Here is a 13,267-nt window from a genome sequence, read left to right as displayed (position 1 = left end):
TAAACCACTTGACAAGCACTTTAGTACCTAGACAAGCTTTCAAACCATCACTTTCTTAAGAGTCCACAAAATGCAACCACATTATAAACTAAAGAAAATGACACCAGATCGACACAAAATCGTTCCAAGGTCAAAACCATTTTTGTTTGTATATATGTCAAGGAGTGTTGGAAGTTAGCCACACAATAAAGGCACGGTGTCAAAGTACATTAAGCTACACAGTAAGGGCATGGTGTCATGGTAGTGAAGGGGCTACAGGCAGTCCTCTGTACAATGGAAAAAATGCCAACAAAAGCACTTCTAATTTGCTGTTTTACTAAATCATTGCATGCTTTAAAGAGGGGGGCCCAATTAATTTTATGATGGCCCACTATTTTCCATATTACTAATTTTAAAAACACTAAACTTCCCTCCTTTTAGGGGCTATTGGTGGTACCACCAAAAGGTGAAAAAAGTGGTACCACCTATACATGCTTTCACCTAGTGGTGGAAGTGCTTTTGGTATGTTTGGTATGGGAGGTGGTATGATGGGCATTAGATTCTTGCTCATAAAGAGGAGGGGCCATTGTGGATTAAAAACTAATTAATGAAGGAGTTAGTGGATTAAAAACAAATTAATGGCATGCACGCGATCGACGCTACTGATTTTTTTTTCAAAAATCATTAAAAAATTCCAATCCGGTTCACAAATCTGCTGAGCGCTAGTGCGAACCAGCTGCTCCTTGCAATCTCCTTGCAAACCGGCTACCTCTTGCGCTACTACGAACCAACTGCGACGGTCGTCACCTCCATCATTTTCTTGATTCTGCGAGCTTTTTCACGTTCCTCTTTTTATTCATTTTCACTCATCAAAATCAAGATCCTCAATGCTTAGCAACACTTGAGAGAGGCATGCGATCATATTTTAAGTCTTATTTTGCATGGTGATTTGAATTAATTTTGTGTTGATTAAGGTACCCTTACTAGTGATTTGAATCCTTGTGTGTTGATTAAGGTACCTTTATTGATTTAAAGTCCTATTTGGCATGGTGATTTTAATCCTTTAATTCCTTTAGTCAAGCCTTGATATAGGATATCCATGTCTTCTTATAAGGTTGTAAAGCAACTGAGGTAATAGGTCACATCATGTCTAGCCTCTTACTGACATATGCATATTACCATACGTCACTATAATATGATTGTAATAAACATTTTCCATTACCATGTTTTTGTTTGTAATAAACATGCAAAAGTACTTATAATATCATAATCTACAATTGTCTCCATACAAACTCCCATTGCATTGATGGAATTTCCCTTCAAAACCTTGATATATATCAATTCGATTAAGGTGAAAATAGAACCAAATCATTGAAATGAAAAAGTGTTTTTAAACACCCAATTATTAAAGAAGAATCACAAAAATTCCATGTAATACATGTTTTATTTCTAAACGTGCATGATGATATTATGTAATGTTGTTTGTGTACATATGTATAGTAAGGGTAAGTTAGAAACTATGATTCGTTTTAGGGGCTTGCAATTATGCATGCCACTACATGTATAAAATATTAAGCCTTGATCTATATAATGTTCAACATCCATGGTGCTATTAGGCGCTAACGGTGTTAGTAGGGATGTTGTAGTATTTAGTCATTACTATGCATGATGGAGCTAATGGTTATATGGTCTTGTGGATGGCTACCATGAGTCTATACCTTGCACTTTTGTTTAAAGGTGAATTTGGGCTTATCCTGGATTCATCTTGGTATATAAAGAAGGGAAGTAAGAAAGTCACATTAATGACCTTTTGAGGCTGAAGTTGGCTCCTATAAGACAAATTAAATACATTATTGGCAGTACATCCCACACTTTGAGATGCTATAAATGACACTAAGAAAAAGTGAAAAAAAGTAAAAGCGCATCAAGTAGAAACTGCTCTCGATAAGTGAGAGAGGAGAGAGTTGTGTGTGTGTGTGTCTTTGCATCGAGTCGCTTAATTACTTTTGCATTGAGTCATTGAGTCATACTTGAGTTGTGGATGAGCTTCACATGCTTAAGAAAAGTCAACTAATGTATGGTGTTTTTTTCATAAGGTCGATGGCCACCGATGAAACATAATTGTTTGAAGATGTTTTGCTTGACGACAGTCGTACTGCTTGTTTGTGCATTGCTACAGAGGAGCGTCGCAGGTTGAATGTACGATAACTCAAGCGAGGTGATATGATGGACCATTTGCACAAAAAGCATCATATCAAAGTAGATATTTCTATGCGAAAGGGTGGTCGTCCTCTAGGTCATCGCACTCAAGAGGCCCCAAGAGCTTTGTACACAAAGCAATGTCGTGCGCGCTTTGAGAATCCGGACCAGAAGCTTAACAAAAACACGAGGACTCAAGAAGCTCGACTTAAAAAGACGGCTGAAGATGATTGGGACGCAATGGGTGATGATGAAAGATCGTGCTTTGAAAGCAAAAGCCATGTCTTCGAAAAAGCATGGTTTTGTGACAGCCTTTGGTATGCCTTTATGAAGGCATGTCGAAATCAAGAGGCAAAAAAGCTTGATAGTTACTTTGGAGAGGTAGATGTGGCAAAGTACTTGTTTATCTTCTTTCCAATTGTGGATGGGTAGGTCTACTAACTTAGTACCTTTGATGTTCAAACTATCTATTAGAATGCTTAATGGATTAATGTGTTCTTGTTGCTTCTCATTCTACAGACATCATTGGCAACTTTTTGTGTTGTACAACAATATCCATAAAAGGCTAGTGCGTTGTCCATGGGAGACTCATGGATTACTATATCTTGATCCACTCTCAAGGGTAGTGTCTCCAACTCATTTGTCATCTGTTTACAGGTACATATTGGCTACTTGTTTTATTATCTTAGAACAAAAAAGATCTTTTTTTAAAACCATCTACACCAACTATGCTTTTAGGGCTTTGCAAATCATGGCTTCACATTGCTCTAACAACTCATTGAGGGAGTTTATGGAGAGGCCAAGGAAGTCCTTGGATACCTTGGAGAAACCATATGTAATAATCCTGGCACCCTTGTGATCACTAACCATGAAAATTTGTATTGGTTCACTCATTCTTTGATTCTTTGGCAGGTGCTGCAACAGCCTAATGCTATAGATTGTGGATTCTATGTCATGGCCTACATGAAACGGATGATTGAGGGGACATATGGCAAACGATCGAAGAGCTATGTAAGATGCTTCTCTTGAGTCTTATCTCTAAGTTTCACAATTAAGGAGTTTTACTCATTCGATTTTATTTTCTCTTATGTGTGTAGTTGACTAGGACCTGGTTCAAACATGAGGCCATGGAGCAGTTGAAGCTAGATTTGGCCGCATGGGCGAAGAAAAAGATCTTGGAGATACAATGAGTTCACCTTCTTTGTGTCGGCATAGTTTTGGCTTCACATGATACTCATTTTGTATTGTGGCAACGACTTTGGGAATGATACTTTGCATTATTGCAAAGTTAGTTTGTATCACGGCAAACTTATACAAACTTGGTTGTCTTATGACAAATATTTTGGCAATGATAATTTGCATTGTTTCTTATCTTCTCTTGTTTTTCATGAAGAATAACTCTTCTATGTTGTGAATGTGAAGTCCCTCATGCTTCTTTCTAATGTGAGTTGTTGTGGATAATTTCTTGGCAAACATAATTTCTTTAAAGATTGTGGTTCTTTCTTGATATTTAACTCTATTGTGATGTGAATGAGAAGTCCCTTATGCTAATTTTAATTGCGAGTGGTCGTGGATAATTTTTTGGCAAACACAATTTCTTTAAAGATTGTGGTTCTTTCTTGATATTTAACTCTATTGTGATGTGAATGAGAAGTCCCTTATGCTAATTTTAATTGTGAGTGGTCGTGGTGGATAATTTTTTAGCAAACACATTGTCTTTATGGATTGTAAATCTTCCTTGATGGAAAACTCCATTATGTTGTGAATGAGAAGACCCTTATGCTAATTTTTAATGTGGGTGGTTGTGGGTAATAGACAGACAACGGTCTGTACTCCCTTTGTTCTCAAAAAGGGCTCCTAAGTAGATGAACATAATCCTTAGAGGAATCCTTAGAGGGTATGTGAATAAGATACTCATGCTTGTAATCCTTGTGTGATCCTAAAGTGAAACCTGTGTGAACCTGTGTGAACCTTGTGTGAACCATGTGTAAACCCAATGAACTCATCATGGCAATGAGTCCCGAGAACATGTACCTTCGGGAAAATATTCACAGGGTTGTAAACACTGAGTGAACCAAGTGTGAACCATGTGTGAACCAAGAGTGAACCCCATCAATTTATGGCAATGTGACCTGAGAGCATACAATTTTAGAAAAGTATTAGCAGGGTAGCGAACCCTGTGTGAACCATGTGTGATCCAAATGGGAACCATTTGTGAACCATGTGTAAACCCCATCAATTCATGGCAATGTGACCCAAGAGCATGAACCTTTAGGAAAATATTTACAGAGTTGTGAACCCTGTGTGAACCTTGTGTGAACCATGTGTGAACCATTTGTGAACCTTTTGTGAACCCATTGTGAACCTTTTGTGAACCATGTGTGAACCCCATCAATTCAAGGCAATGTGACCCGAGCATGAACCTTTAGGAAAATATTTACAGAGTTGTGAACCCTGTGTGAACCTTGTGTGAACCATTTGTGAACCAAGAGTGATAACACTGCTTGAACCTCATCAATTCATGGCAATGTGACCCGACAACATACAACTTTAGAAAAATAATAACAGAAATGAAAACCTCATTTGAAGTGAACTACGATCATAAAGACACGGTAAAGAAAGCAAGACTCTTAATTCATTGAGGATGGAGTTGTGTAAAGCTTGATTACAAGAGAACAAGCATCCACTCAGAGGCCAACACGTTGCGCACCATGTCTCCATTATCTTGAGCCAAGGAAAAGCATCTCTCTTGATCTACATCACCGCCGGGATCACATGACACAATTTTAGCAGTAACGCTAGAGGAGATCCCACATATTCTTACCACTTTTCCAACAAGAATACAATCGCCACCACTTGGGGCCTGCCTTGATGTCAAGGGTAATATTACATGGCATGTGCAACAAGTTATGGTCACTTTAGGGTCCAACATAAAAGTCTTTGAGCAACAATGGGGACACCAAATCCATGGTTTTTTTGGGAATCTCACTCGTTGTCGACCATGTTGATGCTTTCTTCTCAACACTGTGGTGGTGAGTCTTTTTGGCCTGGAGGGTTGACAAGTTCCTATTTGCTCCTCCTCACTTATTGTAGATGCCCTTTGTATGCGTTTCACCCCATGGACAAGCCTCGTGCTTGTGACATGCTCCTGTATCTGATGGATGCCTCCTCGAGTGGGCATTTTGATCTGTCTAGGTGCTGGATCATCCATGAGGATGGATGTGCAACTCTTGAGATGGTCCAAAAGAGTTTCAAGCTGAGATGAGTCACTCTCTTGCACATGCACTTCAACTTGATCGAGCATGCTTCTTATTTCATTGATGCTTGCAAGTACACGACTCTTCTGTTCTGAAAGATTGGAGGATGCAACACTAATCTCAAGCATGTTTTGAATGTGCCCCTCGCTAACATTAGTAGTATCCTCCATAAGCATACTTCTATGACTGGGAGGATTGGAATCAGGTGACAAAAATGCTTCTCAATGATTAGCCTTAGGCCATATAGATGCTTGCAGTTGCTTGCAACATCCGGACAATCACAAAAATTGGTCTGCAGACTGACATGATACCATTTATTATATGAAGCACTTAACATCTTGAATAGCAAATTTAGCTCATTTACTGCAATCACGGAAGAAGGCCGTTCTTCAAATCTTTGCAGCAATTTTTCTCCTTCCCATAAACGTGTTGTTTGCTGTTGAGTATGTCCATAGATATTGAATCGTCTGGAGTCAGCTGTTAGAGGAGCAAAGGAGTTAAGTTAAGAAGTGAACATATTACTATGCAAAAGCAACCAACATAGTACCTATCTCTTGTTTTTGCTTGAAAAACTCTAATAAGGTCCCACCCATGCGAGTGCCACTTTGCGAGTCACCAATGATTGCATGTACCAAGTCCAAAACAGATCGATTAATCTGTGCATTCAATAATGTGTACTTTATATATTGCCATAGTCTCTCCACAAGGTTTGTAGTGTCCACATTTCCATAATTGAAGAGGTGACCAAATCTTGGCCATCTAGTTCGCCAAGGGCAATCACTCCCACACCAACCATTTGTAACATATCTCTGCACATTTGTGTTTGACTCATAATTTTGCAAGAGAATTTTGTAGTTCCGTAGAGCTATTCAAAAGGGTACACATTGAGGAGTAGAGATGGTCTTGGGACTCCTTGGGAACTTGCAGAATACATTACCAAACATTAATGAAGCGTATGGTAACCAATGAGAAGCATTACATTGGAAGTCAATGAATACCTTTGGGAGTAAGTTCTCTACCCACGCTTTCTTTGCATGGAACCAGCAGAGAAGGACATGGCATGCCACTTGTTGTTGGCCACCTAAGCCATTGTCTATCCAAACAATAAGAATCTTCTTGCACCACTTTGTTGAAAGCCTCAAGCTCCATGTGTGACTTGTCAATTACCAAGGCAGCTGGACGAATATCTCTCATTCTAGATAGCACTATCTTGAGAGTAACCTGGAGAGCAATTGCTTCTTGTTCAGACCCTGGATCATTTGTGCATAACATAAACCAAATAGGTATGCCAATTCCATTTTGATTGGGCAATACTGCAGCATACAATGGTAGCCCAAAAATGTTTGTTTTAAATGTACTATCAATTGCCCATGAGTTGTTCAAAGAAAAACGCATTGCCATGTGTAGCATCCACTCATCTTGAATTATTATAATGAACAGTCTTTTTTGAGCAACCTCCACAGAAGGATTGTAGGGTTGACAATAACACACCTGCAATGCCAAGAAAATCTTGTTACTTTCAAGCTACACTGGGCCTAGCACCTTACACACATGGCCAACTAAATTTCATACCTTGCCTTGTTTTTGCAATAGCTGTACCTCTTTCCACATTGCAACCCAATCATCTCCAGATAGCCTCCCTACAAAAGACAATAAATGCCATCGTTTGTTCATCACATTATTGCCAATTCAGTGAGAGGTATGTGCTAGTATGCTTTGTACCTTGCCGTCTTATTTGGAAGGACATCATCGACACTTCTCGTGGTATCATAAAAAAACCTGTAGATTACCTTATCCACATTAGAGGCATTATTATAATGCAACTTCTCCTTTGACAAGGACATTTTTGCCACATGACGCGGAATTCCCACATCAAACAAGTCCTCTGTACAACATTGGAGAACATTTTGATGCACAGGTAGATGATACAAGTCTTCTCGTGAGAGCCTGGCACATGTCCTTGATGATAGGGATACAAAGTGAAAGGACATCCACACCTTTTTGATTTTCATAGCCTTCTCTTGCTTCCTTGCCTTCGAGGTTCCCCGCCTCTATGACATGCATAGTCAATTACCTTTTTCTTTCCACATGAACTATTTCTGGAGCGAACAAACACTAGCCGTACTTTGTGCTTAATGACAATGTCATCTAGTGCTTGACCCAAATTAGAAACTGTGATGTTCACGTATTCCTGCTTTGCTAGATTTGTGTTCAACCTGTTAATACCATTTGTTCTAAGCGCTCTTTTCGAATCTTCACTATGTGAACAACTACAGCTATGTAGAAGATCTTTTGCAAACTATATTGGGATGCCTTGCCTTCTTATATCCATGCACCAGGTGCTCTTGAGCATGCACAAAGTGTCATGAATATCACGGTGGGATACTCCATCTTCTGCCAATGTGACATTCTCTAACAATTGTGGCCCACTCATTTATATGGGATATTTGTAAATGTGGTGAAGAGACCAAGCATAGGTTAGAGCACCCATCTTCATTCTTTTGTAGCCACAAATTGTCCCGTAGTTTTCTCCATCGCTTGAGATCCAAAGAACCTGTGTTGTCACATGCCTTTATCTCCTCTAATCTCGTGGAATCGTTATTTTCAAGAGCTCCCTTCATTAAGTTGTAACTTGCTTTGTTGAAGGAGTAAAATCGTTGAGAAACATACCAATGTGGATCAAGCGGGAAAAAAATACTTGAGTTGATCTCCAAGTCGAGAGGTGGTCTTGGGGCTTCGCATGAACGGCCTTCATTTGAGCTTGTTTCAACGATATTGTCCTTGGATATAGAGAGCTCACTGTCAGTAATACTATCATTGGATGTAGAGAAGCCAGAATCATACTCACTTGATTCACACCATAGCCAATCCTCAAATGACCACACCGGTCTGTCAAGATCACTGCTTGCAAAGAAAGATGCCATAGCACACTCCTTGAATAGTTGATAACTTTAACCTTGCACTAGTTTACTAAAAAAATCCCATCATCGTTTAAACCAGAAGCCGACCCGTTCACATCAAGATCACACAAGGTTCATACCGGGATGGCATTGCTAATAGGTCACATTATACTCAGAAATAGGCCTCACCACTAAAGGGAGACTAAAGGGAGCCAAATGCCAAATGGGGATAAATGATCCAAAGGGGGTGATAAAGGAGCTTTAATTCAAAAAGATGCCTTGCTTTAAAGTCCGCACCCTCTTTAATGCTGACAAAAGCGCGTCCCGTCCCCCGCCGCCATCCCTAGTTCACACAGGGATCATAAGATGGGTTCACACTTGGATTTCACATGGATCACACATGGATCACAAAATCCGATGGCCCACCCGATCCTCGATTTTTGAGCGACAATGTCCGCCATTGATCCCCTTTGAAAAAAGGGGTGTCAAATAGTGCATAAGTCATAGACTATGGTTTAAGGGGTTAAAAGGAGTCCAAAGAATGAGGAAAAGGTGGAATGACTAGCGCATACGGAGTAGGGACCTAGAAGAACTGCGAAAGGATGCCAAATGGGTGCTCACTTTAATGGGGATTGTGCTCAAATCTAGAAAAGATTAAGGGATGCTTAAGTAGGCTTATGGGCATGATTAATGGCTAATGGACATGTAGTCAAGCCTATAAAAAGGGACTCTATCTAATAGTTAAAAAGGGACTCTATCTAATAGTTCAAGCATATGAGCTTTTGAACTAAATCTCTTGCCTTGTCATTAGGCTCATTAGTGTTAATCTCTTCCTTGTTTTGTAGCATGCTAAGGTGGTGATGAGTTGAATTCATTTCTACACCCTAATCAATTGTAGATGCAGATCTCAAGTACCCCTACACTATAAGGTGTGGGGTTTTATAAAAAAAGGTATTAAAGTAGGACAATTGACAGACATTTTACATGGAGCCCATTTGGCAGAAAATGACAAAAGCAGTTGAGAAAAAATTACATTGACATTACGGTCGATTGAAAGCAAGTCCTCTAAGAAAAGTACCTACAGAGAGTATCTACAAATACAGCACATGCAGGCTAGCCAATCTTCCAGCTGATGATGACGGCGATGTGAAGGCTTGTTTACGTTGCCAAATTCTTAGTAGTGCCATTTCACTGCCACTAGAGCAGAAAATCCCCGCTTTCAATGGTCCAGGACGACATACTAGAGGTTGTGGGGTACCTCATGGCGATGGAAGAGATGGCAGCACCAGTGGTGGAGGAGGACGCCTCTGTGTTTAAGATCGTGTTGGCCGGCCTGTCGACAAGATCCATCAGAAACACAGAAGGGAAGAGAGAGTTGGCCATATATCCCACATAGCCATCGCTGCTGCTAGTTGTTGTGGTGGTTGGACTGGCGGTGCTGTGGATATCCTCTGATGTTCGTGCCTTCATTTCACTTTCTCCACCGGCGGACGTCTCTTCAGCTTCAAGGTGGTCGCGGCGGCGGCCGCCTCCGCCTCTTCCCATTCGTTCATCGTCACGTGCCGTCGGCGGCGACAAGTGTTGCATTACTTTCACCATTGATTCACCATTGTCGGTGACCAACGGCTCCTCCGGCTCCGCCTTCACGCTAGCATTTACTGCAGCAAATAGCGCCTTGGCATCATCTCTCGTGGGCGTACTGTTGCTGTTGCAGCTATTGACATTATTGTTGTTAATTTGATTGTCGTGATGCAGTTCGAAATCTTTGGAATCAAAAGAGCCGGCGTCGAAAGTATTTTCGCCGCTGGACGTCGAGGCGGCCGGTTCTCCACCGCCCACCAACAGCTCCTCATGCTCGGCGCGAATCCCCCAAATGTGGCAGCTGCGCGGATTCGAGCTCGCACCGATGGGCGGAGGCGCCGCCGCACTGGAGATCTGTTGCCTCTGCGGCGAATTAAGAAAGCTCGTCGCCACTTGCAATTGCAGGAGGCTGTAATCCGCGCTTGACGTCTCCTCCTCAATCATCTCATCAATGTGCTGCGCGGCCATTGGCTCCCATAAACGATTAAGCAGTTCATTATTACAATGCAAAGGATCATAATACGCATTGTTATTAATCATTAGCCCTCTGCCAAGCAGATGTGCAGCGCTCCTTTCTTCGATCAGCCTTCCAGTAGAGCTTTTGCGGCGATTATACTCCTTGGCCAGGCGAGCTTCCGCCTCCATGCGAACGTTCTGCCACTGCGCCATGTGGCTGAGGTTGGAGACGAGTTGCGGGTGGGCGTCGGGGAAGGCCAGAACGTCCGTCTTGGGCTTGTGGGTGAGCGGATCTATCCCCATTTGCAGCAGCTTCTTCTTCATATGAGTGTTCCAATGGTTCTTGATTTCGTTGTCAGTCCTTCCACATAAATGCGCAGCGATTGCGGACCACCTACACCATAGAACAAGCAGGGGGTGATTAGGGAGATCAAGGCTGCTGGGAAGAGATCAGAAGGAAACAAGAAGGGAGTACAGGACAAGGTGCAAGGTAAGGCAAACACAATTAATCTCACAACCCATATAATTTTTTGGATTAAGAAACCTAAGGTAAATATATATAAAGATCGAGGATTTGAGTGAGACAATATGCTGATTAGCTTAATCACCCATACTAATTACCATACAAGGAGCAGCACTATACATAAGTTTGTATGCTATACAAGCTTCTGCCAACAAAAAAATTCCACCAATGTACCCTTGTTACTGCAATGACAATGCATAGAAGTAAGTAGTAATATATAAGACAAAACACAATTAATCTCACAACCCATATCGACTGTTCCTTCAGGATTGAGAAGCCTAATATTGTATTATGTAAAGAGAGAATTTGCGTGAGGCAATATTTTAATATGCTTAATCACCCCCTTAAATACATACTAACCATAGAAGGAGCTGTACTATATGGCAACATGTTGATTAGTAGCTTCATTGTCTTCCTATACACATACTAACCACACGAGGAGCTGCAATTCTTATTAGCTTAATTACCCCCCTATATACATATATTGAACATACAAGGAGCTGCACTACGCACAATATGTTCATTAGATTAATTACCCCATTACTAACCATACAATTAGGAGCTGAACTATACACAATATGTTGATTAGCTTAATTACCCCCTAATTAGATGCAGCATTCTTACCATACAAGAAGAACTTACCTGTTTCCCAAGATTGCATGCAATTGGATGATCTTTTGCTCCTCTTCGGGCGAAAATTTTCCCCTCTTAATGTCTGGCCTAAGGTAGTTCGTCCACCTTAGCCGACAACTCTTCCCACACCGTAAGAGACCTGCGTTAGAAAGACTACTTACTGAATTATTCATTTAATGATCATTTCTACACACTTTGCATGAGGATGACATTAATTTATTTAAGCATTTCTTGACACACCTTGCGATAGGAAGGAAAACATACATTAAACACTCATTTAACACATTTTTGAGAGCAAATCCATACAATTAACTAACTTGTCTTTGCATTACCAGCTTGTTTAGGGAGAGCTCGCCAGCTGCCATGGCCATGTTGTTGGATATAGGCAACAAGCTTTTGATCCTCATCAGGTGTCCAGGGACCTTTCTTGAGGCCGATTTTCTCACAACAAGGGGCTCTGCCCATCCTCTCTTCTCTTTGCTGATCGATATAATCCTACTCTAAGCAATCAATGGGAAAAGAATTACTGATCAAAGTAGAGAAAAGAAGAGGCTATTATGAGAGCTCTCTCATACAGGCAGCTTACAGCTTTGTAATGAAGCAATCCAAGAGGCCAGTGAGTGTGGGCGATGCAAAGGCAGCTTAATATATGAAGAGCTTGGATTGGAGGGGAGTCGGTGGATGAGGAAGGGGAGAGCGGAGATCACTGCTTATCGTTATAGTAATGCCGGCTGCCAGCCCTGCACGAGAGATGAGAAATAAACCAGGTTGCACGTGCATAGCATAGCAGATGTTGCAGTAGAGTGAGACAAAACAACCTTGGGCTAACTTTAGTCGACTTCAGAATTAATGAGACAAAAACACCTCCGATATGAACTAATTGTGGCCACACACAGTACAGTGCGCACGCGCGCGCGCGCGCGCGCACACATATTATACACATTGGTCTTGCATATTACGCGCATAAGTTTTGCACCATGAAAGCGGGTGAAAAAGCACAACTCCATGAACAGGAGAAAACACTTAATTAAATATGATCTCACACCACTTTTATTGAGAGAGAGACACACACAAATCAGTGAAACACAAGCTTTGCACCATGAAGTGGCAAAAAAACACTTTTATAAAATGGAAAAACACTTCATTATTTATTATCACATCACTTTTATGGAGGTGAGATGATCCCTCTAGAATGAACACGGGCTCTCTCTCTCTCTCACACACACACAATGAACTAGGGTTCGAGAAAAGACGGGTTCTCTTTAGCCTAGAACTTATTCAACTTTGGGAAAATCCTTCTCAAATTCTTATGAGAAGGAAATAAAACCCTTTCAAATTTTACAAGTTTTAGTTATATTTTCTAAGTTCACATAGAAAATACCATCTCAAAAATAGCAATTTCCTTCTCATTTAGTGGTGAAAAGGATTTAGTTCCTTTTCCCTAAAATTGCTTTCCCAAACCCTGCCAGTGAATGAACTGGGAAAAAAAGCACTTTTATATGGAGGTGAAATCATTCTAGGATGAACTTGTGGAGACACACACACAAAAATCAGTGAGAGACACACACACACACACAAAAATCATTCTAGGATGAACTTGTGGAGACACACGTGAGAGACACACACACACACACAAAAATCAGTGACACACAAGTTTTGCACCATGAAGTGGCAAAATAGCACTTTCACAAAATGGGAAAAACACTTCATTATTTATTATCACATCACTTTTAAGGAGG

General features: G+C 40.9%; 1 protein-coding gene and 1 long non-coding RNA gene across 2 annotated transcripts; one reads left to right on the top strand and one right to left on the bottom strand.

Moving 5' to 3' along the window:
• The first annotated feature begins 2,482 nt into the window (after positions 1-2,482).
• LOC147608135 (uncharacterized) lies at positions 2,483-3,010 on the top strand. Its single transcript, XR_015264641.1, has 3 exons — positions 2,483-2,606; positions 2,698-2,835; positions 2,917-3,010. It is a non-coding gene; the product is annotated as an uncharacterized LOC147608135 (long non-coding RNA).
• Positions 3,011-9,296: 6,286 nt separating this feature from the next.
• Positions 9,297-12,146, bottom strand: LOC147608134 (uncharacterized). The gene is made up of 3 exons (XM_086789889.1): positions 11,861-12,146; positions 11,538-11,667; positions 9,297-10,766 (listed from the first exon to the last, which is right to left on the bottom strand). Exons 1-3 carry the CDS (start codon positions 11,991-11,993, stop codon positions 9,533-9,535), a joined length of 1,497 nt encoding a protein of 498 aa, XP_086646015.1. The 5' UTR covers positions 11,994-12,146; the 3' UTR covers positions 9,297-9,532.
• Positions 12,147-13,267: the final 1,121 nt, after the last annotated feature.

Source organism: Cibotium barometz, chromosome 54 (assembly GCF_041138505.1).
Source record: "Cibotium barometz isolate CiBa-2024 chromosome 54, ASM4113850v1, whole genome shotgun sequence".
Lineage (NCBI taxonomy): Eukaryota > Viridiplantae > Streptophyta > Polypodiopsida > Cyatheales > Cibotiaceae > Cibotium > Cibotium barometz.
Note: the sequence above shows the minus strand (reverse complement) of the source record. Positions and strands in the feature narration are given on the sequence as shown.